Source organism: Dipodomys spectabilis, unplaced genomic scaffold, assembly GCF_019054845.1.
Source record: "Dipodomys spectabilis isolate Male_0828 unplaced genomic scaffold, ASM1905484v1 ptg000054l, whole genome shotgun sequence".
Lineage (NCBI taxonomy): Eukaryota > Metazoa > Chordata > Mammalia > Rodentia > Heteromyidae > Dipodomys > Dipodomys spectabilis.
This window is the reverse complement of record NW_024870731.1, coordinates 25,653,198-25,680,462: the sequence shown is the minus strand read 5'-3', so window position 1 is coordinate 25,680,462 and position 27,265 is coordinate 25,653,198. Positions and strand designations below refer to the sequence as shown.

The 27,265-nt window shown below is 47.3% G+C and overlaps 1 protein-coding gene across 1 annotated transcript in view; it reads left to right on the top strand.

Moving 5' to 3' along the window:
* Window positions 1-26,989, top strand: part of Prickle2 (prickle planar cell polarity protein 2) — a 307,686-nt gene extending 280,697 nt beyond the window's left edge. Inside the window, exon 9 of the mRNA XM_042680266.1 lies at window positions 26,089-26,989. Within this exon, the coding sequence (XP_042536200.1) occupies window positions 26,089-26,963 (875 nt within the window). The 3' untranslated portion in view covers window positions 26,964-26,989. The remainder of the gene's footprint in view (window positions 1-26,088) is intronic.
* Window positions 26,990-27,265: the final 276 nt, after the last annotated feature.

Sequence of the window (27,265 nt, the reverse complement as noted above, 5' to 3'; positions counted from 1 at the left end):
GTGGGGGGTGTGACGGGCAGCATGGCAGAGCAGCCCTCAGAGGTTATGTGCTATGCTCAGTGGTAGAGAGACAAGACAGGCCAGCATGGCCAGGCGTGGTGCCCAGGCTTCGAGGATGCGACAGAAGACCAAAGCTGCGGCTGCTAGGCAGAGGTCAGGGGTCAGGCCATACCCTAGGACTAGATGTTTATATGGTAGAGGTGGAATAGGGCCTAGTGTGGGGATCATCAGAGGCCTCAGTCCTGGGACAGCTGGAGATGGGGAACGGATGCCTGGTGTGGAATGGTGAGGTTGGCAGTGTGGCCAGATTAGCAATGTTCACAAGGGATGGTTGGATGAGCAAACAGCAGGAGCTGCAGGAAGGGAATCCAAGGGTGGGTGGAGACAGGGAAAGGGAATGATGACTTCTGCTTTTTCAGTGATCCTTCCATTCATTCCACAAGAATGAAGGGAGCGCCTGCCCCCATGGCTTGTGGCGGATTGGAAGAGCATGCGGTTTTAGGTTGGTCTGTTGGAGTTATTTGCTGGACTTGGGGTTTTGTAGCTAAATGATCTTTGTCGACCAAATTTCTCCTCACTGAGGTAGAATGACACCTGTGTCCCACCTTGCAAGGTTGCTACGGAAATTCATTGAGTGAATTCTGGTACTTAATCTCAAGTGGTTCCAAGTACTCTGTAAGTGCTCGTTGAATAGTGGCTGCTGTTAACTTCTGTAGGTATCGTGGTCCGTGTACAAAGCTATGAGATAGTGTTGAGCCCGAGTGGGCCTGGACCTTCTCCTCTTGAGTCTCACTGTCCAGTGGAGTGGATCTTAACCTCCAGTGCTGTGCATTGCAAACTCACATCTGCATAAAGTGAAGGACAGGAAGATATACAAAGGGGAACAGTGGCTGAGTCAAGGAAGTCGGAGAGGGCACCCTGAGAAACTGATGCTTAGGATAAGGGAAGAGGCATTCCCACAGCAAGAGCAGCATGTGGGCAGGCCCTGCTGTAGGAAGATATGGAAAGTAGAAAGGACTGAAAGAAAACCTTGTAGCTGCATAGGCTACAGTGAGTTTTAAGACTAGGAAAGAAGCAAGGCACAGATGGTTCAGAGACATTTCAGGGGTATTTGAAGGGCCATGGGAAGCTTTTAAAATGTTAGGTCAAGAAGAGAACAAAGTGACACAATATGCTTTGTAATCTAATGAGACCGAGGATGTGATCAGAGAAGTGGACAGATGTATGCAGGGAGGCCCTTAGGAAGATAGACCAGGACTGGGCAAGAGGTGAAGGCTACAGCAGTCAAGCCATAAACAGGAAAACAACAGAAAACCTAAGACAGTATCTTAGGAGAGAAATTAGCAGAGGACTGCAGGAACCCTGGGGTCAGCGGCCTGGGAGCTGGAGGAAGAGAAATTTCTAAAGGTCTGGGTTTGCATGCTCTGTGACTGTTGAATTGGGCCAGCAGCAGCTCCTGGCGGCTGTGTCCTTGTGTGTCCTTGGCCTGGACTTGAAGAGGCGCTGTTGGAAAAGAGGTCCAGATGGGCTTCCTGCCCTTTGATGGAGTCAACAGTGTATTATGGCAAGTGTCTGCTGTGGACAATGCTTACCTCCACGTGTTGGCGAGGGAGGCTGAGGTATACAACACTGGGAGGTGGCGGGAGGGAGTTTTTGTGTTGCTGGCAGACAAGAGAAGAATTTGGGAACAGCAGTGTGAGGTTCTGAAGCCAGGGGCTGGAATGGTTCACTTTACCAAGAATGTCTGCAATGTTTTTTTTCTAATCCTCATAATGCAAAACAGTTGCATATTTAATTTGGGGATGGAGTATGTCTCCTGTTCCTCTGCAGGGCTTGGATATCTATCTTCTAAACCCAAATGCTTTATTTAAATAGCTGGGTAAAACCTCCTAACCAGCTGGCGCCTGGTAGGAGGGGAGGCCACCGTGCACACATGCATAGGAACTGTATAGCTGTATAGCTCAAGTTCTCTTTCTTCATCCCTTTCCCTGGGGAAGTTGTGTGGCTCAGCCTAGAATGACAGACTTGAAAGCCTGAACTTGCTCACCTTGAGTCCCATCCTTTGGCCCCAGGGCTTCTCTGAGAAGTACTTGGGAATGCTCTGCAAGTGCCATTGTCTATTGGAGTCATAGAAACTTTATTTGTCAGGGTTCAAATCCTATCTCCAACTGGGACAAAGAAATTGTTGTTATTGTTGTTTCTGTTTTGAGTGCCAAGTCCTGGTGCTTGAACTCAGGGCCTGAACCCTGTCCCAGAGCTTTTTGTGCTCAATGCTAGCGCTCTACCACTTGAGCCACAGCTTCACTTCTGGCCTTTTTTGGTGCTTAATTGGAGATAAGAGTTTCATGGACTTTCCTGCCCTAGCTGGCTTTGAACCACTATCTTCAGATCTCAGCCTCCTGAGTAGCTAGAATTCTAGGCATGAGTCACCAGCACCCAACTAGGTTGACCTCATGATGGGGCTGGTTTCCTTTCTCTGAGGAGCCCAACCATCTGGATTTGACAATGAATACCCATTATGTATACCAGCTTTGCCTTTCTGGAGAGAAAGCTCTGGTCCCTGGGTGATATGACTCTGTAGTGCTCTTAACAAGAGTGTTCAGATCATTGAGATGTTTGGGAAAGGGAAGTGAATAGAAATCTACCCTCTCATTCAGTGTTTTCGAAATGCCAGAGGACATTCAGCTGGTCCCATAGAGTGACTCCCTCTGTGGTCTTCAAGAAGCTGGGTCCAGATGTGCATCTACCCACCCCTGGCCACAGACGGGGAGCCAGATAAAAATCAATAGAATGAAAGTCATGGGAGCATTTCTCCTTCATTTCTCTTTCTGGGTCACGTTCCTGGTAGAGGGACAGCAGGTGACCAAAGAGAGCAGCAGGTGACAAATGGGACAGAGTCAAGCCCAGAGCAGCCTGGACACCCGTGCTACATATCATGGTCTTGCTAACATTTTCTAGGTACAGGGCGATTTTCCCAGTGTCCTGGTTTCTGATATCTGTTGAAGCATATTTATAACTTCCCTGGGCATGTGCAGCCATCCGTGCCCAGGGTAAGTAGCCATGACTGCTGACAGGAGAGAAAAGGTTGCTGATTTTATTCATTTTATTACTGGAAAGACAACGCTGGAAAATTGAGTGGAGGTGATGGTAGCAGGGCCGTGGGGTACTGACATGCTCTTTAGACTGATTGGAGAAATTGGCTTTTTCAAGACTATGTATACATTTCTGTTAGGACATTTGATTTGGGAACTCTCCCAAAGGGACACGAGACAGCTTTTGTCCACTGGAAAATGGCACTGAGAATGGTTTTTTCAATGAATAATTAAGGAAATGTAGGAGGGAAAAATTAAGAGTTAGAAGAAGGAAAAAACGCCCCTAATCTCACCATTTGTTGGTGCTGATATTTTCTTGCTTTTCCTAGTTTCTGGTTCATGATTGGTACACTATTATTTTTTTCCTAGCAGAGTTGTCACCATACTGAGTATTTATCTTTTGAATGTATTCCTGTGTATTGTCTTCTTAGCTTTGCTTCCTGACTTTTGTTACCATCATTTTTGGTGACTGCATGAATAACTCATTGAGTGGGTGTTTCTACACACCCAGAATTGGGCATTTAGGCAGTTTGGGTTTCTTTTGTTTGTTTTTGTTTTTGTTTTGTACTTTGTATTGTTTTGTACTTTGTTCTGTATTGGTGGTACTGGGGATTGAACTCAGGGCCTCCTACTTGCTAGGTACTAAGTGCTCTATAAATTGACCTTTGCCCCTAGTCCTTTGGCTTTCTGTATTTTTTTTAGGGTCTTGATCTTTTTGCCAGGACAAGTCTTAGGCCATGATCCATCCTTCCTCTCTCCCTCCCTCCTTCCTTCCTTCCCTCCTTCCCTCCTTCCCTCCCTCCCTTCCTTTTTTCCTTCCTTCCTTCCTTCCTTCCTTCCTTCCTTCCTTCCTTCCTTCCTTCCTTCCTTCCTTCCTTCCTTCCTTCCTTCCTTCCTTCCTTCCTTCCTTCCTTCTTCCTTCTACCTTCACAAAGACCTGGAATTACTGGTGCATACTACCAAGCCCAGCCCATTTGGAAATGCTTTGTATTTAAAATTCAGGATCTTCCCTTTTCTTAAAAGCATAAGAGACCTTTCTTCAAACCTTACCTCAAAGCTCTCCAGGTCTCTGGTCTTCCACATGGCTGCTTGCACACATGGCAGCATGAATCCTGCCAGCCCATCCATGCCCACCACTGCCAGTCTCTCCTTTCCTCCCAGAGCAGAGGCCTGACTTCTGTGTGGGTGTGTCTGTTCTCTGGCCCTTTCTTTTCTTCAGTTGGCCTGCCTGATCAAAGCTGACCCCGTCCGTGCTTGGCCACCTGTGGGAGTGTAGCCGTGGCAGTGACTCTGCTCTGCCTGGCATGGAGGAGGCAGGCCCTTGCCAGTGTCTCATCCTGGCAGGAGTAGATTTCCCCACAGCTGCCTGTTAAAGCAGAGGTGCCCATTTTAAGAGGTAGAGGAGTCCAGGTCAGACTTTACTGGTGTCTTTTCTTTCTGAGAAGAGAGGCGACCAGACCAGAATAACTCATCTTTTATAGTTGGCTACTAAGTCCCAGGTAAAAAAGATAAGAGGAGGACTTCCCTTTATCTGAGACACATACTCTTCCACAAGCACTCGCCCAATAAGAACAGGGTGGTCCAGACCAATGGTACCCAGTGAGGATTAGGTTAGGGGTTGGAGGAAATGATGGCACCATGAAGGGGACACTTGGCAGGTTTGGGTGTCACTACAGTGGGGTCAGAATGCTACTGGCTTCTAGCAGGCAGAGCTCAGGGACCAGCTGGCACTCTACAATGCATGGAAGAGTGGCCCCGCCCCCACCCAACAAAGAATTATCTAGCACCAACCGTAAACTAGCAGTGCCAATTAAAAATGAAGTGTGACCTAGCCACAGGGAAATCTGCTGGAGATCACCAGTCCCCAGTGTAAATCAATCATTCTGGAGGCAACCAGGGGAGAGCGTGGGGTGGTGGGAGGGGCTCCCCCCTGCATGGTTCAGAAGCCAGCTTTGCAGAGCCGGGGGGGGGGGGGGGAGCAGGGGGGGGTGCCTGGAAACCTGCTTTTATTCCTCTGACTCCAGCAGCACCCTTGGAGGGAGCATTTTGTTGTTCGTTTTTGGGGAGACTAGAGAGAAATGCAGTAGTCCTTGGTCTGAACTCAGGGTCTCACACTTGCTAGGCAAGTGCTCTACTGCTTGGGCCAGGCCCCCAGTCCTTTTTGATTTTTTTTTTTTTCAGATAGGGTCTTGCATTTTTCCTGGGCCAACCTCTGACTGTGACCTTACTACCTAAGCCACCTGCATCACTGGGATGACAGGTATGCACCACCAGGCTCAGTCCTTGAGTGTTTGGGGGTCAAATTGACCTCCTCAAAATCCTGCCACCTCTAGTCATGTGACCTCCAACAGGGCCTACTTTTCTCGGATCCTCAGCTTGCCGATCTAGCATGCCACATGGGGCTGATGGCAATTCAAGGTAGTGCTGGCAGAGATCACTGCCCACCTGATGCCTGGCAACCTCAATATCAGAAAATCATTATTAGTTTTATTATTAGCTACCAGGATGCTGACCTGTCACCCTCCTTTTATTTTGCCTCAGCCTGTTGCTCATTTAACAGGAGGAAGGAAGAGCGAAGGGAGCTGGGGCATTATTAGAAGTAAATAGGAAGCAAGGGGCGGAATCAGTGGGTGAACGTGAGCCTTGGCTGTCCTGGAGCTAGGTCATGATCACAACAGGGGCAGTGCTGACCTCACAACTGTGCAGCAATGTCTCGGGAGTTTTCAGGAGTTTTCAGCAGCCTGAAAGATGAGCCCTTTCTCCCTGGATCTGGTTTCCCATCTTGTCTGAGCTAAAAGAGGCTACTAGAATCTGTGACCTAATTATGCCCCTGTCATACTTATTAATGCTAATGGAGCCCGGCCTCCCTCCTGGGGTGAGACAGTCGATGTCAACTCACAGAGTTCTGATTTCCAGCGCCAAGGCCTCCCCCTCCCCGCCCCCATATCAATTAACTTCTCAGAGAATTCCCATTTGCCACAGCCTGGAGGAGTGCATTTGTTCTTTGAGATGGTGGATGAGAAATAGGCCCACCTTGGGCCCTCAAGCAAGGAAGACCAGGAGACCACACTGTGGAAACTTCTCCAGTGAGTGTGTTGATAGCTCTGGAAATGAGCCCCACCTGCCCCACTTCCAGCTGCACCCACCTCTATAGGGAGAGGCTTTCCATCCTAAGGAGCCACCCATCAGCTCCTGTGGATGCATCTACCCCAAGCCATCCCCTGAGTGATCCAAGATCAGTGGCTAGCCAGGCCATCTGTCACCCTAGCAGTCCCTCCTGAAACCAGGTTTTTAAACCCCAGGCTCAAAGTTCAGGAGCCCCAAGTTAGGTCTGACTCCTCTTCCCTCTATGCCAAACAAAGAGAGAGACATGGTGAAGGAGAGAGAAAAGAAATGTGTTACAGGATAGCATAGGACAGCACTTGGGTACGTCTCCAAGCGTCTTTTGGGGTACAGACATTAGCTTTATGTTAAATAGGGAGAATCAAGTGAGAAAGACATTACAGTTCTGAGTCCCAAGTAACAGAGTGGTGGCCTGATTGACCATTATGGAAGTCTTTGCCTTTGAATTGTTTCCTCTATTATTGGGACTGAACAGAAACAAGATGCCTGGTAGGTGATCTCCCGAGTTTGGGGGCTGTTTCCTTTAAGCTGATGAGAAGGCAGTGCCTGCTTGAGGGGTAGCTCACCTTCCACACAAGATGCTCTCAGTGGATCTTTTTCTTTCCTCCTGGAGGCTAAGGTGATGGCAAAGGGACTCTGGCAGAGAATAGCTCAAATCACAGGACACTGATACAATGTTGCAGCGGGGATGGGGTGGGGGTGGGGCTTTTAGTTAATTCATAGGGGCTGGCAAAAGCATCTTTTAAGTTGCCTCTGACAGCCATAATTTACTTCAGCTGTCCTCTGAGCCCCAGGACTATTCTAATAAAATAATTGTAAAGCATCGTAGTGGGTTCATAGGGTACCTCCCTTACCCCACACTACTGTTTGCAGCAGCTGAGCTCAGGGCCCCCTGAGAGCGCCCATTTCAAATAGCATTTGCCCTCAACCCAGACCCTAATACTGTGTATTTACTACAAGTGCCTGAAACCACGTCTATCCACATAGCACCCTGCCCCCACATCTGTCTCTAGCATATTGGGTTTCTAGAGTTGCCATTCTAGAGGGGCCGGAGCCACCCACCTGAAGTTCTCGCAGCCCTGTGTTGCTTGCTGTTGCTTTCAGGAACAAAGTTATGGAAAAGCAAAAGATTTTCTGAAACTCTTGATGCTGGGTTGTTTTGCACTGGTTTATTAAAGAAGCACTGAGTGCTTATTGTCTGTCAGGTACTCTGCTAGTCTCAAAGTAGACACTAATGAGTATCAGATGCAGTCTCTTTGTGGGCCAGGGCCCCAGTAGGTGGCACCTTCAAGGGTAATTAGAGAAAACCTCAGGTTATGCCTGGGGTAGAAAGCCACAACCATTCTGTAGCCTGACATGTAGGGGATCCAGGGCATTAACCTTGACTTCCAGCCTCTGTCATCTGCCCTCTGACCTCTTCCATTGGTCACCAGGAACTAGAAAACAGAGGGCCAGTGAGCCCGTAGAGCTGCTTTCAGGACAGAACAGAGCGGAAAATGGCTTAAAATCCAGCAGGGAATGAGTGTTCACACAGGCAGAACAAATTATGGTATGAGGGCAAAGAAAGCAGTAAGCCTAGGAAAGAGTGGAGAATATTGAGGATCAACTCCCATCAAGAGAATGACCTAGGAAGCTCTCTGAAGGGTTGTGTAAGCTAGGACTTCAATCAAAAGGACTTGACCTCCCCAAGGAGGGAGAAGGGGAGAGGAGAATGTGAGCATTAGCCTTAAGGCTAAATATGCAAAAGCCCTGGGGCAAGAGAGAATCTGTCTGGTTCCTGGGAGCCTAAAGGAGGCCAGTGTGGTGAGGGAAGAGTTGAAAAGGATTATATTTGGAACTGTGGCCCTCCCTTCCCTTGCTGGCTCAAACATGGCTTCCTGGTGTCCCTCTGAGGACACTGCCCTGCTCCCCTTTCTTAGTGGGGTGCCTTAAAGTCAAAAAAGCCAGATGACTTACAGAGGGTGCCAAGGAAGCAAGGACTGGGCTAAGAAGAAGCAGGAGATCCAAAATAACACCAGAAATCTGTGTACTGGGCTGAGAACTTATTTCAAATAGAAGCCAGGGGGAGAAAATATCTACAGACTCTTGCTGGGGACCTTTGTATTCCTCAGGGTTATTTTTATTTTTATTTCAGGCCTAATGTTTGCCCTGGATTTCAGATGTACAATGTTCAGTTTTACCCCAGCTATCCTGACTTAGCCAAGCAATGAATAGATAAATGGGATTCAAGCCAAAGTTTGTAAATAAACAGTAAGGCCTTGAAATCGTGGTTGAACAGAAATATGATTCACAAGTTCTCTCATTTTTTTTCTTTTCTTGAACAATAAGTCAGTACGGACAATGGCAGGCCAGTTCCAGGGCTCTTTGGAGAAGTCTGGTGGTCCTTAAGAACAAAAGATGAGACAGTTGACATTTTCTCCATGTGGGTATTGCCACCATTACAAAAGACTTTCACTTACCTTTCAAACATTTCTGTCTGTCTTTCCACTGGTTTTCAGCACCCCCTTCCTAATGTTGAGGTCCAGGAGTTCAGCAGGAAAGTTTTATTTGATTGTGAAGAAGTCATTGCATCATTACCATCCTAGAAACCCCATCATCTGCGATGAAAGAGGCCATGAGACCAACTGAGATCATAATTTAGGGCCAATTCAATGACTGGCGACTGAAACTCGGCCTTATAAGTCTCAAACTTCCTTCCATGTTGGAAATCCAACATTGTTCTGCTTAAAGTATAAAACAGGACTGGTGCATTAAGGGATTTCCAACACAGCCTCAAGTCTCAAAAGGTTTAGGATGATCCCAGCACCAGTGGCTCATGCTGTAATCCTAACTAGTTGGGAGGCTAAAATCAGAGAATTGAAATTCAAAGCTAGCCCAGGCAAGTAAGGTTGTTAGACTCTTATCTCCAGTTAACAAGCAGAAAACCAGGAAGTAGAGCTGTGGCTCAAGTGGTAGAGTGCTAGTCTTAAGGGGGAGGGGAGAGCCAAGGGACAGTGCCAAGGCTCCTGTGCACATGTGTGGGTATGCATGGGTATATGTGGGTATACATACATACATACATACATACACACACACACACACACACATACACACACAACATTTAGGGTGAACAAAGAATGAATACTTGACACCAGCTCATCTCCATCTCTCTTAGGAGAACTCTTGATGAGCACTCACTGGAAAGATCAAAGATAGATGCTGAAAATACCCAGGCACTGACTCTCAACATGGACCTCACATAGAATAATCTGAAATGTTCAGAACAAAATCCCAAACCCAGTTTAACCAATTTGCTATTTGGCCTGGACAAGAAACCATAGGGAAGCCACCCCATAATTCTATGAGGCAAACAAGATGAAGAGCCAGTCCATTAAAACAAATTGAACTTGCTCTTCCAATGCCCATCTTTCTAACTTATGGGACAATGTGTGGGTAGTTCTACTTCTGGTGGGATAGTTTGCATGCTCTCTCTCTCTTCTTCTCTCTTCTCCCTCTCCCTCTTTCTCTCTCTGCTACTCTCTCTCCTTTGCCCTTTCCTCTTTCCCCTACCATCTCTCTCCTCATTAAAGTAACCATCCAAAGAGTCAGAGAGACCCCTTCTCCACTCCCTCCTCTATCTCGTACAAGCTTAGTGAGCTTGGACAAGTTAACTAACTCCACAAGCCCAAATTTCTTCACTTATAAAACTCTTTCATTGCATGAAACACTTGATATCATGCCTAGATCCTGTTAAACAATTAAATGTGTGTGCATGTGTGTTTTAAATCAACAGAGAAAAGAGATCATCCCAGGACCCCAGATGTTGATAATGTAATAGTCATGTCACAAAATCAAGTAAAGTGCAATAAACCCTCCAGATTGTAGAGCTTATCTTCACTTTAGAGATGAAGACCAAAAGAGATCAGAGTTCAAGGTCACATGGCGGGTGAATGCAGTCTGTCCTTTGAATCACTGCTCTGTGTTTCCCTCCATAAAAATCAAAGCTGTTGGAGGAGGAGGGTCTCTCAGTGACTTGGCCCTTGATCTTGGCTGATAAAAGAAGCTGACACGAAGTTCAGGGCTTTCTCTGACAGGAAGGGTTCTCTCCAGAGATGCCAGCAGATGAAATAAAAATGGGCTGAGTCTGCTGACTGCCAGAGGGGGCTTTAAATCATCTTCGCCGTCTCACACTTGGCTGTCCAGCTCCCATGGCATCCCTAGCAGGAGGGACACCAGCCCTGCTCTGCAGCTGCCATGATGCAAAATAATACCTCCTGGGTAGATGGGTCTTCCATCTTCTTCCTCCCGCTCTGGCAGAAGCTAGCTCCTCTGCAGCTTCCTTTCATCGGCCGTTATTCAGCCCAGCATTTCTCAAGCCTTTAAATATAATAATTAGGCACAGTTCCGTTTGATCATGGTGAACATGACACCCTCACACTCCCGTCCGTCCAGAGTTTCTGATTCTCTTTGACTCCCACTCCCCTAGTCCACACACCTTCCCCTGCCCATCCCCAAGGCAACAGAAATATAATGTCACCAACAGAACAACTGGGAAGCCTTTTGAAGTGGGACATTGTGTTATCTATTAATGTATAATTATCCGGGTTGCTCTTTGTAGTAATGCTGCACGGCGTGTGTCTCATGTCAACCCCGTTTCACAAATAAAGACACGAAGATTTGCAAAGTAGCATGGTCAAGATCACCTGCCAGCAAGTAGCTCACAGCAGGTGTGCCAGCATTAAGCCCTTCTCTTTTTAACTTTAACTCTACAGTTCTCAACTAGGATGGCTGTATACTCACCCTCTCCCAGGAGGACCTGGACAATGTCTGGATATCTTGTTGATTGTCATAAGAAACAACAGGACAAAGTCAGGCATGCTCCTTAACACCATGGAATACCCAGGACACACAGAGACAGGATGGGCCAAGGAGAAGACATGACCTTCACAGATGTGCCTCAGTGGCCTACTTTCTCTAACCAGTCTCCACCTCCTAATAGCTCACTCACACTGCTGGCTTCCGTTCCCCATGGCTGTCCAGACCCCATGGTATCCCCAGCAGTACCAGCCCAGCTCTGTAGCTGCCTCCCAAGATAAATACATCATAGGTAGATTAGCTCATGATGCAGTTCTCAACCCCATGATCCAATCACCTCCCCAGAGGGCTGCCAGATAGGGATTTAACCTTGAACACTTGAGCCTCTGGGATCACTTCAATGCTCACCAAGCAGGAAGTAGTGGCAGAAGACACTGTAAGATGACATCTCCAGTCTCAGGACACACAGAGGCAGCTCCAAGCTGGGTACTTACTACAATCCTGCCTGAGAGGCAAAAGAGCTATTCAGCTGAGAGCCAAAGCCTGAATATTCTCAGGGTGCTCCGGGCAGTCCTGAGCTACAGATTGCTCTTTTGCTAAAGGAGAAACTCAGTCTTATGTGTCAGAGGGTCAAATGAAGTTGGAGGTGGAAAATTGCCTAGCCCATGGAAAATATTTATAGTACCAAATATTCATAGTAATACCAAGGAAGGAAATGTTACAAAAATAGTTATTGTAGGAGAAGCCTATAGCATTATGTTGTGCAAGTGGACTTTGTGTGTGTGTGTGTGTGTGTGTGTGTGTGTGTGTGTCCATGTGTGTGCCAGTATGCCAGTACTAGAGCTCGAACGAGGATCAAGATACTGTCCCTTAACTTTTTTGGTCCAAGTCTGGCACTCTACCACTTGAGCCATGCCTCTACTTCTAGCTTTTTGCTGGTTAATTAAGAGTCTTATGGACTTTCCTGCCTGAGATGGCTTTGAACTTGATTCCTGAGATCTCAGTCTCATGAGTAGCCTCCTGAGTAGCTAGGATTACAGGTGTGAGCCACTAGTGCCCAACACAGCTGGACTTTTATTCTCTCAATGTGATCCCAAACATTCTTACCTTCTTATCTCTTCTTAGCCTTAATCTGTCTGTGTCACCAGCACCATTTTGTATTATGCATATGTTTTCTTGTCTTCTTGGAATCAAAGTCCTTTGAGATCAGGATTTTCATCTGGTTTTGCTTTAGCCACCCTAGCAACCAGAGCACTCCCTAACCTATAGTCAGCCTGTAAACCCTGGTGATCATTCCCGACTTACTTGTTGCATGAATGGATCTGAGTAGAAAACAATGGCTAAGAGAGACTAAGAAGTCTGCCCAAGATCACATGGCTAATAAGAAGCAGCCCAACTCCAGAGCCTTTAGTGGCTGTAGTGAACTACCTCACAGAACATCAGCCAGTAGTGATGATCTTGTGGCAGAAGGCCCCAGGCTCCATCCTTGAGTTCAGAGCTTTGGAATGTGGGTAGAGATGGAGTGGTTTAAGACACCTACAAAACCTGAAACCACTAGCTCTGGCTTCTCATCTCTCCATGACTGTCAAGATGCTTTTGGCCCTCAGAACCTTATCCCAGGACTTGGGAAGGAATTTCTTCTATTTCCTGAACTTCACAATGTCTGAGAAGTGGCACATCTGATCCCAGACATCCTTGGCCCGTAGGTTTCAACCCGAGACAGCTTCCAGTTCTCTTAGGAGGTAGGTCAAAGTGAGAAGGAGAGGCTGCCAACTTTTTCTGTGTAATTTAACTGCTTTCTCTACTTATAGCCAAGAACTGTTTGCATCAAAAGATTACAAAGGCGCAGAAATACACACACACACACACACACACACACACACACACACACACACACACGTATGTATAAGTTGAAATTGCCCCATAATTTCCCTTCCCCCCCTGACCCTGTGGCATTTGTCTCTAAACCTGTAGTGGCGATTGCATAGAAGGGGGAAAGTCATGTTTCACAATTTCCTTTTGTTGTTTTTGGTTTGTTGTTGCTTAACCATTGACCTTATTCAGCTTTCTCTGTTGCATACATCCCCGAGGCATCTCAAATTGTGTGTTATTTCCTTGATTCTTTTAACCTGTCCTCTATCATTAGATACTTGGATTTTTTGTTTTCCAGCTATAGTTTATGTTGTCATTTTTGATAGCTTGTTTTTCCCATAGCATAAATTCCTAGAACTAGAATTGCTGAATGATGGAGTGTGTACTTTGTAATTGTGTACAGATACAACCAAGCGTTGTATCTGTATACAAACGACATCCTTGGAGATGTTGTACTAATTGCCCTTCAACCAAAGGATGGGGGCTCTGAGTTGGCTACTTAGCAGGACCAAACCCTGCTTCTGGCTGGACGTTCCATAGCACCCACGTATCTCTGGGATTGGGAGTTTTCAGCGGCAATAGCAAAGAACAGCTCTGATGGCCCTAGCTGAAGCCAGATCAAGTCCAGTGCTTCCCTCTGTGCCAGATCTCTGGTGTCCTGTGGGGGTTCTCGGGTGTCAGCCATCTGAATGGTGTCCAGGGGAGATCGGCTGCCATCGCCCTAGCTGAGTACATTTTTGCCTCTCTTGGTGGATTGGCACAGGGACCACATTTAGTGACAGGAGCTGGGGAATTAAGTCATCAGTCTTCCCCAGCCAAGATCTGGTGGGATGGGTGGCACAAATCGTCCTGGAAATCCTGTGTCTGACAGAGGCCCAGGGCTTGGCAGTCACAGAATTCTCACACCTTGTGTGGCGCCAACCAGGCAGAGTGTCAAGCAGACAGCTTTTCAGACTCTGCGTCCTAAGGTTAGCCACAGGGAGAGGAACTGGTTCTGGGGACTTGATTATTTCTTGACAACCACGTGCCTTTAAAGCAGTAGTTGGGGTTTTTAAAGGCATCCAGATCAACTGGAGAAATCAGGGAAGGTGCAGAGTCTTGGCTCACTTTCCCACAAGGTGTGATTCGGTGGGTCTGGGACCAGAAGCCCAGGACCCTGCATGTAAACCAGACTCCCATGACGCTTAACAGCCCAGAAGTGGCACGTCTGTACCCCATGCTGAGCTTAGCCATTGGGCTAGAAATTTCAGGAGGAGGCCAGGTACAGTCTGCCAGCCACTGTCCTCACAGGTGGCCTGGCTTGGATTAATAACTAATAACTACATGATGTAATACAGCTTGGGTTACAGTTTCTCTTTCTCTCTTTGTCTTTTCTTTTTTTCTGTCAATAAACAAATCTTCAAAATGTTTCCTGATGGTCTAGGCACCTCCTAAAGGTTTTTTTCTTTTGCCTTCTCTGGCTTCTCTCTCTTTCCCTATCCCTAGTTTTGTCAAAAATGAACTGCTGGTTACTTTTCCCTCTGGGGGTCATGCCCCTGGAGAGAGAGAGAGAGAGAGAGAGAGAGAGAGAGAGAGAGAGAGAGACACACACACACACACACACACACACACACACACACACACACACACACACACACACACACACACACACACACACACACACACACTTCAATCCTCACTGATTCTGGGAATTGGAATTCCAGGCTGGGAGATGTTCAAAAGTCTCTGGTGACAGTTCAGAAGAGGATGCCAAGCTCAGAGGGGGTAACAATGGATTTGGGATCTTACTGGGTGTTTTGTGGCAGAGTGACCTGCTTTCTAAGCCAGACTTTTTCCACTACCCCAAGAAGCACAGTGCATAGTAACCAGACAAGGCCTGGAATTTCACAAATGCAAGTCAAAAATTGGACTTCAGAAGAAAGGGAAATAGCCCATCTGGCAGAGTGGGTAGCAGGAGACCAACCAAGTGCCCCATGGCTACATAGTTTAAAGGCCCAGTGTTCAAGAGTCAGAAAGATCTCAAGTTTGAGGCCAGCCCGGGCTATATAACATGACCCTGACTCAGAAACAAAGGAGAATTAAAGTGTGCACAGAACTCAGGAACTGAATTAAGGTTTGTTTTAAGGCAATATTTTAAGTATCAAAATCCACCCCTCCCCACTTGCCAAATCTATGATTTCACGAAGTAATGATTCATCAGTGAAGACGGGAGTTCGTCTTTTTTGCTGATTTTTCCCCGCTTTGGCCTTGAGCTCTAGTTTGGCTCTGTTATGGTAACTGGGGCAGAGAGTGTAAGCAGAGATGACTGGATTAACAGCAATTGGGGGGGGGGGGGCGGTAAGCCAGTATTTCCCTCTGTATCTTTTAGAGTTAGGATGGGGCTGAGTGGGGAAGGGGTCCTATTTGTGAAGAATGGGAAAGTGAATTTTCTGTTTTCTTTCTGGAAATTCCTACTGCACTTAAGGAAGTGGGAATGGAACCCAAGGCTTTGCACAGACCAGACATGAGCATATCACTGAGTTCACCCCAGCCCCCCTTTTTTAAGTGGTCCTGTAGGAATTCCCAAACTTATTTGCTGGCAGTCTGTTTCCTTCCTTCCTTCCTTCCTTCCTTCCTTCCTTCCTTCCTTCCTTCCTTCCTTCCTTCCTTCCTTCCTTCCTTCCTTCCTTCCTTCCTTCCTTCCTTTCCTTCTTTCCTTCTTTCTTTCTTTCCTTCCTTCTGCATGCTCCAAAGAGAATGCTTTGAAAGGCTTCTTTCGCTCATAGGCTACAGCATGGAGAGGGCTGTAGGGGGACCTCCAGGTTTCCAGCTCCCACCAGGTAAGCAGCTGCTACTTCCATCTGTGCAGAGGCTGAACTGGTTCAGTCCAAGTTGCCTCAGGAAGCAGTCAAAGAAGGACACAGGCTGCCACAACAGGAATCAGAGACTGAAAACAGCACAAAGGAAATCTCCTTGGCCCAGTTCAGTCTCTTTATGCTTTCCAAGAACCCAACCCTGGCTTGGTTGTGTCTTGGCAGAGGGCAGGGCGGGGGAAGGAAGGGGGGTTGATGGCAGCTACACCTCTGTCAACTAGAAGGAGGAAAAAAAAACAGAACAGAGTCAGGCCCTACCTTTTCTCTCCATTTCTGAGGTTTCCGGTCCAGAAGCCTGAGATGCTACATGCTCTGCCCCTTGGTTGGCTGCTATGTCTAGCTTCGAGAGTGTTTTGAGTTTTCCTTCCAAAATCATGAGACATAAGTGTGTGGTCCCAAATATGGCAAGGTGGAACAACTCTATTAGCTTCTTCTAGGAGCTTGTTAGAAATTCCCAATCCTGGGTCTCGCCTAGATATAATGGATCCAGGCTTTGGTTTTTAGATGGTTCTTGGATGATTTGGGTGTCTGCTGACACTTGAGAAGATGGCACCTTAGAACGTCCAGAGACCTCAGTTCCATCTTTGCAGCCATCACTGACCCATGCCTTTGGGCCCATCTTCTTTCCCATTTTCAGTTGCTCCTCTATCAAAAGAAGGATGGACTACTGCCCAGAACTCCAGAACTGGGAAGGCATGATCTGTTTTATGCTCTTGAAAGGATAGAGTTCCTGAAAGAATAGCGTATTGACAATGCAAATGAATAGACACAGTAATGATGATCAAAATGTTTAATTCTTACCCAAGAACTCTATTCCATACCCTACATTTTATAAGGCAACGAGCTTTTGAAAGCTCAGAGCTGTGTCTTTCCTCTTACATATACCACTTTGGCGTCCATTAATATATCCAGTCTTTTGTCTCTCCTGCCTCACTTTGATCTGCCTGTCCTTCCAGCCATCTGCTGGTCTGTTTAAAAACCATTCCATCTCACTGCCCAACATGGTACCCGTTCACCCTCCCACATCAGTCAAGCCTCTCATTAAATCCATCACAGAGGTCATCAACTACATGGGAAGAATGATACTTCAACCCTGAACTATGGAAAAGTGGGGGCTTGGGAAGCAAGAATCTCAAGCTCACATCACGCTGCTTCTTCAATCTGTAAACCATGTTCATACCAGCTTCTATTAGCAAGCTGCCTGGCAATGGCCAGAGTGAAAATGTTTGAGGGTGAAGTGAGGAAGGTAGGTAAGCAGGCAGGTATGATAAATGAATAGATTTGTCCAGGGATAAAATAGGGCAAAGGTGATGAAAGTCCTGTGCATCCCAACTTAAAAAGGAAAAGAGCCAGGCACTGGTGGCTCACGCCTTTAATCCTAGCTGCTCAGGAGAATGAGATATGAGGATCTTGGTTCAAAGCCAGCTCTGGCAGAAAGTCCGTGATACTTATCTCCAATTAGCCAGCAACAAAAAAAACAGAGGTAGAACTGTGGCTCAAGTGGTAGAGTGCCAGCCTTGAGCAAAAAAGCTAAAATATAGTGCCCAGGCCAAGTTCAAGCCCAGTAACAGAAAAAAAGGAAAGAAGATAAAGGGAAGGAGGGAAGAAGGAAGAGAGGGAATGAAGGAATGGAAGGAAGGAGGAAAGGAAGGAAGGAAGGATGGAAGGGAAGGAGGGAGGAAAGAAGGAAGGAAGAAAGGAAGGAAAAGAGCTAGAGTTGGAGATCAGTGGCAGTGTGCTTGCTTAGACTACATGAAGCTATCTATGAAGGTCAAGGTTTAGCACAAATGAATGAATGAATGAATGAGAAGGAAATGTAATCCTTCCAACCAAACCAAGTGTAGTATATTGGCCACCAGTTTGAGCTATGTTACGTAGACATGCTATCCAATTGTGTGTGTATTAGGGTTGGGGGAGTAGGCTGTCTCTATTCACCTTTTAAATCGCCATGGGCACATTCTGCTCCTCTTGGGGGTCATTTTAAATAAACAACTTACAGATGCATAAGAGAATCATGTATAAGTCACACACTGCAAATCTGAATTCATATAGTCACCATACCATGTCCGGAACCAAGGAGTAATAGACCATGACAAGTACCCTAACAATTCCAGAAATATTTTCTCCCCACTTCCTTCTCCCCCCACCCCATCTCCAAGGCAGCCCTCCTCATGACATCCAGCAGCATAGGTGGGCTTGGATATTCCTTATGTAAGTTGATATTTAAATGTAACTGTTGTTTTGTGTCTGGCCTCTTCTACTTCATTGTAGTTGTGACAGTTGCCTATCCTGTGCATGACAGCACATCATTTATCCACAACATGCAAAGGACTTGTGAGTGGCTCCCACTGGTGAGGGCCTGGCATGTGGCAGTAGACAGGCTTTTCTGCCTTTGTCTCCTGTCCCCCAGGTCTCTGAGTATTGGCACTGCAGCCATGTTCTCTTCTCCTCTGTTTACAGGACAGAGGGCCAGATGTAGGGGGAAGTGCCACATGACTGGACAGACAGGTTATCCCCGCTCCCTGTTACCCAATTGAAAAAGTGTGTGTGTATAGCATCATGCATACAAACGTTCAAACATAACAAATCTGGGGTGAGTTGAATGTTGTGTCACTTGGTACAACCGCTCTGCTCTGAGTTCTCTGTGTAATGGCTCAGTTAATGCCTTCACCCCCTTATGGTGCCATCGGGGGAAACCAAGGCACAGAACTGGAAGGTGACATCCACAGCTGGAGTTCTTCATTTGCATTCCTCTTGTTGTTCCTTAGATGTGGCCCACAGGGGCCTTGACATTCACCTTCTTTCTGCCTCTGCCTTCCAACTGCTGGGATTATAGGTAGGCCCCACCATGCCCAGCCCTGCAGAAGGCTTTATGAAGTCATCTGTGTGTCCACAAAGGCTACTCTCCAAACTCAGAGGGGCCCAAGAAGAAGTTTGTTTGGGCTGCTGTTCACTTCGGCCTTGCCATTTCGCTTCTGCCCTCCTGCTACTTCTTAGGGTGTGTGGAACTTTCTCTGGTACCAAATGTGCCTGTTCCACCCTGCCCTTCCTTGGCTGGTTCCTCCTTGCCCTTTAGTTCTGAGTTCTTGGCCATTACCCCTTTAGATGGCTGTTCCCCCAGCACCCCGGGCTTCCCTTCCTAGGGCTTGTTCCCTGCTCAGCCAGCAGGCTGGCTGTCTCCTATCCAGGCTAGCATGATTGTGAGGTGTCATCTCCCAGGTTCACAGCTGGACTCATACAGTGCCTAGAAGGAGCAGGGCTTTGTCAACCATCTCTGGAGAAACTAAATGGGTCTCCCGACTCCACCACTCAGATGATTGGGGGAGGGACGTTTAGCTTTGTTTTCTGTAGTCAAGTCTTGCCTGAGCCAAGAATCCAGTTTGTTCTGCTCACTCACTTGGGCTAATAGATTCTAGAAAGTGGCATGGGGGCTGGTGTAAGGCCAAAGCAAATTCTCACGTAGACTTCTGCTAGTTTGAGATCTCCACCCTGCATTTGAGTCTCCGAGACCATTAAGGTCAGGTTTCTTGGGGTAGAAACACTACAAGTTGCAAAGGAAGATGTCCTGTGTAGTGACTTTTTTCCAACCCTCTCGTGAGCATGGGATTTCCCAGGGATCTCATTCAAGTGCAGGTTCCCATGTAGCGAGTCTGCTCACTGCCTGGGTCTCCAGGCCATGCTGTTGAGCTGGTGCACAGATGGATGAGTAGCAGGGACTTTTATTTTTTCTTTTTGCTCTGGTCCCCAGATGCCATCTGAGTAGCAGAGACTTTTCTGTGTTCACAGTCTCACTTTCCTCTCCCCCCCCCCCCCCCCCCAGCCTTTCCTGTCAAACTCAGTTTGAACCATTCCGCACCTCATCATCAAGAAACACGTGGTAGTGTTTCGGCTTCGGTGCCCACATGGCTTTCTCTCCAGCTGTAGCCAATTTGAAGTTCAGCATGTTGATGCAATCAGTTGACTTGGTTGGAATAAAGGTCCCCAGGCATCAAACTAGGTGCCCTCCCCCCTCCACACACACACACCATGGTACCTCAAAACCCTTCTTGCGTGGTCTGAGATAACCCTGAAGGGTCTAGACTTGACTGCAGTGCTAAAACCGGTCGATGATTTTCCATTCCATAAAGGGGCAACAGGTAAGGGTATTTTAGCCTCACACAAGTCTTTCCCACAATTCTTCAACTTTGGAAAGCAGCGCCGAGTGATATACAACTAAGTGGGCATGGCTGTGCTGCAATCAAACTTTATAAAAAGAGATAGATTTGACACTCCCCACCCCCTCCCCAGGCAGTCCTTTGCAAACCCCTGTTCTAAATAGCTCCAGCATATGTCTCCATGTAGACCCACTTTAAAATAATTCCTATTTCTTCAGGTCTCTGGTTCAGCAGAGAGAGAGAGAGAGAGGCTAAAAAGCATGCTGGAGAAACTTGGCTGAAAAGAAGCTAGATCATCTGTATGAGAGAAAATGTCCAGAGGGCAAGGAGGAGAGGTTCTATTTCTTTCCCTGCACAAAAATGTGAACTGTAGATGCATCTTTTAAGTTGGCAGAAACAGAGCTCTCGGTCTTCCCCATACCATTCTTCTTTTTTTTTTTTAAGACGTGGGACAAGACAGGATAATAAATAAAGAACAGAACACTGTGCCCACAGGGCTGCCTTTAAATTTAAGTCTGTTTTCTTGTTTCTGGTCTTGTGTGCATGCCTGCTTCAAGAGCTCAGAGTCAGTCGGTGGGGGGAGGGGGTAATATAGCAAAGATCCCCTTTCTTTTCCATCAGATCCTGGGCTTTCTTTAAAGGACATCGATTTTTTTTTTCTCACTGACAGATTCTGAGTGTTCTCCTCTGGGTAGAGAAGGGGACATAGCTCAGACAGAAATGCTGCTGTCTCTTAAAGCATCCCAGCTGTACTGGGAAATTGACAGTTGAACCACAGAGAATGGTAAGCTAAATTGGATGCTGACCTCTTCTTGCTGGAGCAAGGCCAGTGGGTCTGCGGAAAGAAAGCCACACACATCTGTGTGGTACATGGACGTCTGTGTAGCCCCGTAGTCCCCTAGACCCCTGGGATAAGAATAAATCAAGGCCCTTAACTCTGCGGTCACCACCAAACCCTTTCAAAGACTTCATTATTTGGACAGGAAAAACCATCTGTCTACGAAGAAAGCAGAGTTCCATGAAGAGGGAAAGGCCTGAAATCTTTTGTTTCCTTGCTGTTGCTGGCTATCCTGCCATCAGGCTACCCAGCATGCCAGATCTAAGGTGGGATCAGACAGCATCCCAGCCAGAGCTCTCTGGAGCTCTCCGTGAGCCACATACCATGGCTCAAGTGGCAAGGAAAATGCATGTATTACAAAAGAGCGGATGGGTGTTTTGGAGCCCTATTTGATGAGACTATAGATTTTCAGTATTTTCACAGTGAGTGTGTGTAAGGGAAGAAATAAATCACCAGCCTAGCCACAGTTTGGAGACAAATCGGTAACAGTTGCTCATAGCCAGGAGAATATTACTGTGTGGATCATATTTCTTATATCCATGAATAGAATCATGACACTCAAGTATTTGTTTTTATTTATTCATGACTAGGTGTTAAATTCTTGGAGCAGACTTTCTTTTATTGAGGTTTTTCAGGCAAGTTTGTTCTGGCCTTCTGTGAGCTTATAGTCTAGCCAGGGAAACAAAGGTAAAACAAAATAACAAACTGTAGGACATACTATATCACAGCCACTGTAAAGCTTAGATACTGTTTTATACTCATTTGATGATAAGCATTTAGACATTGCTCCACAACCCCCCACCAGGAGGTGGCTGTCCAGCGCTTGTGCATAATTAGGGAAGAAGAGAGTATAGCTTGGATTAGGGTGTGAACTGTTATGTGATAACATAATTCCATCTTGGGAACCTTGAGGCTGTTAACTCCAGTGGATCTCCAGGGCTGTGGTTAATCAGATCGAAACACTTTTTGCAGCTCAGGGAGCTAATTAGAAACTATACCTTCTTCAGCTTTCAAATTAGAGAAGCCCCACTTGGTGGGGGACCCTGTAATGATCTGCAGAGACCATGTGATTGGCAAGCGTGATCACAGTATTTTATTCCTGGTGTTTGGAATCTCTTTATCTGGGATCTAAATCTGACCCAGTGTGGATCTCAGAGCACTTTGTTTTATCCAACTCTGGGTAGCATGAGGATTCATTTGTCTTTATTCTGGAAATATCTGTTGTGTGTTGAAGGAGTTCTGTAAGAGTACAGAAGGCCAGGGACACAATTTCTGCTCCCACATAGATTCATGCAACTACACATTTATGCTGAGATGTAATCAAATAAGACAAGTGGGTAGCTTTAAAAAAAAAAAAGTCAAGTACAAGAGTAGCTGGGTAGCTCATAAACAACTAGCTACTTTTGCTACTTTAAAGAAGTGGTATGGCACCCCTGAGAAAGTTCCACCTGAGAGCCAATCTTAGTGACCAGAGATGTCAGTCAACCAGAGGAGCGAGTTTTCTCAAGGAGGTGAGCAATGCACTGGTTGGTGTCTTGGACTCTAAGCGTGTCTGAAGCACAGTAGGTGAGGGACAGTATGGAGCTGACAATTCTGGATAGGATGTGGGAGGGGGGAGGGAGAGAGAGAGAAAGGAGCCAAGTCACGTAGAGCCTTGAGATCTGAGATCTGCATGTAAAGACGCTGGGTTTTACCAATAAAAAAAAGTTAACTAGAGAACCACCCTTTTTAGGGGCAAGTACACACTTATTGCTCATCTTTGAGCAACATTAACCTTTCTATTCATGTCCCTGCAAGCAATAAGACTGGGAGGAAGATGTAAGTTAATGAATCATAGGAAACCTCTTTCTCCCAGGAAAGGTAAAGTTTCCAATCTCTTCTTGCATCCTCCAGGAGACTAGATTTCCTCCAGGGAAAACTGATAATAGACCCTGGGCTTGAGCAGAGAGTCTTTCTGCTCCTGCCAAAGTACTTTTCTTCTCCCAGGAGATGCAGAAGGACAGTTTTGGAGGAGTACAATAGGAGCTGTTCCTTCACATTTCCCTCTGCGTGCACCATGTCGTCAGAAAGGCTTCACTGCCCAGGCTGACAGCAGGCAGGTGCAGCAAAAACTCATGTCTGGAAGTTTATAGCACAGGCTGGATTGTTGATGCTAACATCAATTTGGTTCCACTAAAGAGCTTGGGTGGAAAGTCCAGCCAAGATCATGGTATCCACCTAGAGAGCGCTTGTTTCTCCATGTGATTTGGAAGATATTTTCCCCCATCCTTACTAGAGTTCATCCACTCTGTGTATTCATTCATCATCATCTCTTCCTGGTCAGGTTGGGGAGGCTCTGGAAGTGATTAGATGACCATAAATCAGCTTTTATGAGTTGTACGTTACAGATAAGCAACAAGAGAAGCAGGACTTGGAAGATCGGACTCCTTTTACCCTGACGATGGGGTCAGGAATGAAATAGGATAGAATAACTTCATGGGTGTGTGTGATGCTTAGCCAGATGCACTCGGGCCTCCCTCCAGACAGGTCCCTGTCTGCGGATGCAACCAGCCTCAGATGGAACAGGGTTGCATCTGTGGAGAACATGTACATCCTTCTGCTTGTCATTATTCCTGCACAAGACAGTAGAGCAATGGCTTGTGGTGTATCCAGGTTGCATTAGGCATTGAGTCATGTAGAGATGACTTATGGTACAAGGGAAAGATGTGTCTGGGCCTTCTGCAAATCTCCTTATATGACTGACTTCACACCTGTGAATTTTGGTATTTCAGGGGATCCTAGAGCCACTCCCCTGTGAATACATAAGGATCACTGTAGTTTTATTGGTAGACTTTTCCATTTAAAAATGTGATTCTTCCACAAGCATCTCTTTGCTTTTAGACAGTTTTACTAAGGATCGCTTCCATAAAAGGAGGCAAACAAATTACTGAAGATACAGCTCATGCCAGGTGCCAGTGGTTCATGCCTCCTGTAATCATGGGAGGAGAGGCATCCTAAGCCAGTCTGGGCACAAACAGGACCCCCATCTCAATCAATAGCTAGTCACAGAGGCACACACCTAGCATCCTAGCTACACAGGAAAAATAAATAGGCAGATCACAGTCCAGGCTAGCCTGGGTATACACCTGAGAACTTATTCTAAAAATATAACAAAGGTAAAAGCAACTGGAGGAATAGCTCAAGTAGTAGAACACCTAAGTAATAAATACAAAGCAATGGGTTTAAATCCCAGTACTGCCCACCCCCTCCCAGAGCCCCACTACACTCAGCAAGATTTACACTCACATGTCCTTCGATATCCTCCATCCAAATTCAGCTGTAGAGCTCAGTTCCAGCCCTGGGAGTTCTGCTCATGCCTCCTGCCCCGACATCCGTCAGCATAGACAGCCTCAGTTTGCTCCTGAGCCTCATGTGAATGGAGTCCTCTGCATCGTCTGTGAGACTCATCCACGGTGCTTTGTGTTGGAGTTTGTTCTCATATTCTATAGATGTCATTATGTCACTGACTTGGGTAAGGGTGGGGTTGTCCTGTGCAGATGCGCAACAGCATCTGGATCTGCCTACGAGGTGCTGGTAGCACCCATCCCAGTCATAGCAACCAACACTTTCTCCAGGCATTTTTGAATTTTGCCTAGAATTGAAAAGCATTGCACCCTGCGGCTATAACCATGATTTTGTTTTTAATTCCTCTTCTTTATTTGAGTAGCACTGGGGTTTTGAACTTAGAGCTTCACACTTGCTAAGCTCTACCGCTTGAGTGATATCCTCAGTCCTTTTTTAATTTTTTTTTTTTTTGTGCATCGTTATGCTCCAGATAGGGTCTCATGCTTTGGCCTTGAACCACAATCCAACTACCTCTGCAGGAGGTAGATATTGCCAAGTAAGTGCTTGTGACATTGTTTCCGGCAGGAGAGGCAGGATTCATCAGAGACCAGGGTGAGTAGGACATTGACATCTGAAGTCTGGCTGCCTGTGATCAGAAATGGCGAAATTGCTGAACCTTTTCCTTTGTAGTGAGTGGAGATGTTAGAGTTTTGCCATCTTGCCCAATCTTTAGTGTCTCATGGGCATGGGGTACCTTTTGTCTGCCAAATGACATTTGGATATTTAGAACATTAGTTGAGGGCTAAACAGAATTATCAGTGCAGGCAGAGGTCCACAGGCAGCCAGCAAGAAGCATTCAAGAAATGTACATGTCTATTGGTCAGGAGTTTCCTCGCCCTGCCGTAAAGTGAGTAAAGCAAGTCACTGCAGACTGCTTCGCCTCCTCCTTCCTTCTGAATGGCTTTTATCTCTGGGTTGCTGGGAGCTCATTGGACAGCACATAGGAAATGGGAGTATAGCCCCTCCCCTCTCCTCTCTCCATTTCTCTCCATCTCATGTAGGTCCTGGGGCTTGAACCCAGGACTCAAGGGTTGCTATCCCTGAGCTTTTGTGCTCAAGGCTGGCACTGTACCATTTGAGCCACAGCTCCACTTCTGGATTTTCGCTAGTTTATTGGAGATAAGAGTCTGGTGGACTTTCCTGGCTTCAAACCGTGATCCTCAGATCTCAGCCTCCTGAGTAGCTAAGATTACAAGTATGAGCCACTGGTGCCTGCTTGGTACACCTCTTTTAAGAGATGACCAGAGTCACCGGCTTAATTTTGAAAGTGTCTCCCCAGGGGATGGAGGGTATATGAGAGTTCCCTTCCCATCATCTAGCTGCTATGGACCCATTTATAACCCCACAACAGCCACTCCCTTTGTGAGCCAAGAGAGTGAATATCTCTTTGTCTCCATTTAGAGAGTCACTTAGTGCCCTAGACATTTGGGGTCACTGGCCACTGGGGGACACGGGCTATGCAGGCTGATGAAGGAAAAAGTTAGCTGCTGGAGAATGACAACTAGATCATAGACTCTGGGTATCAGGAAGAGTTCAGGCACCGTCCAGTCTGTAAACATCAACATTTCTTCATCCAAAAACGTAGAACTTCGTATGCATCCTTAGAATCAGAGAGGTCACTGAAACACTTGGCGAGCAGAGAAAACACCTGCATTAGAGGTACATGGGCTGTTCATTCCCCAGGGAGCATTTGGAGGACCTGGGAACTGGGAACACTCATCTCTTTGGGTAAGCATGTGTCTTGTTGCCTGCCCCATTAGGGGGAAGACACACCCTCCACCCCCCACCCCCACACACACATACAGCATCTGCCAAAGACTTTGTGCATTGCACAAAGTGCTAGAGATCAAAAGAGTCCACCCCACGCCGCCCCTTACTGTACATTTGTATTAACTCCATTGGTTCTCTCTCCCTTCCTTCTTCCCACCCCCTTCTTCTCCCTCCCTCCCTCCCTCCTTTTGTGTCCCCTCTCTCTCCAGGCCTCTCCACTGAAGGTGGTGCCAAGCGCCAGGAGCACCTGTCTCGGTTCTCCATGCCGGACCTCAGCAAGGACTCGGGCATGAACGTCTCGGAGAAGCTGAGCAACATGGGCACCCTGAACTCATCCATGCAGTTCCGCAGCGCGGAATCGGTGCGCAGCCTGCTGTCGGCCCAGCAGTACCAGGAGATGGAGGGCGGGCTGCACCAGCTGGGCAACCCCCTGGGCTACCGTGACCTGCAGTCCCACGGACGGCTGCATCAGAGCTTCGATTTTGACGGGGGCATGGCGAGCAGCAAGCTCCCGGGGCAGGAAGGCGTGCGACTCCAGCCCATGAGCGAGCGCACCCGGAGGAGAAACACCTCCCGAGAGGACGCCCGGCGCTTCCGTCCTCACCGCTCCAGGCGCAGCCGGCGCTCGCGCTCGGACAACGCCCTGCACCTGGCCAGCGAGCGCGAGGCCATCTCCAGGTTGAAAGAAAGGCCGCCGCTGCGAGCCAGGGACGATTATGACCAATTCATGCGCCAGCGCAGCTTCCAGGAGAGCCTGGGCCAGGGGTCCCGGAGGGACCTGTATGGCCAGTGCCCACGGACTGTGTCGGACCTGGCTCTGCAGAACGCCTTTGGGGAGCGATGGGGACCCTACTTCACCGAGTACGACTGGTGCTCCACCTGCTCCTCCTCCTCCGAGTCCGACAACGAAGGCTACTTCTTGGGAGAACCCATTCCTCAGCCCGCGCGCCTGCGCTATGTCACCAGCGACGAGCTGCTGCATAAATACAGCTCGTACGGGGGCCCCAAGTCCTCCACGTTAGCGGGCAGAGGACAGCTGCACAGCAGGAAAAGACAGAAGAGCAAAAACTGTATCATTTCTTAATGGGTCGGGGCGGGATGGGGCAGGGAGCTGAGAATGTACCTGTGGAGAGTTGCACTGTTGGGGATCGTCAGAGCTTTTTTTTTGGGGGGGGGGTTGCTTATGGGGGAGGAAGGGGAACCTGCTTCCAGACGATTAGAGACGAGGGTAGATAGTCCACATTTCTCGGCATGTTCAATATTCTTTGCACATTTCACTTTGGAACCGCAGTGGGCCCTGGGTCCCTGCCCACGAAGGTCTATGGAACGGACGGCTCAGGAGATGGCACATGGTTTCTCACTTGCTTGTGGTGTCTTTTCTGGTTC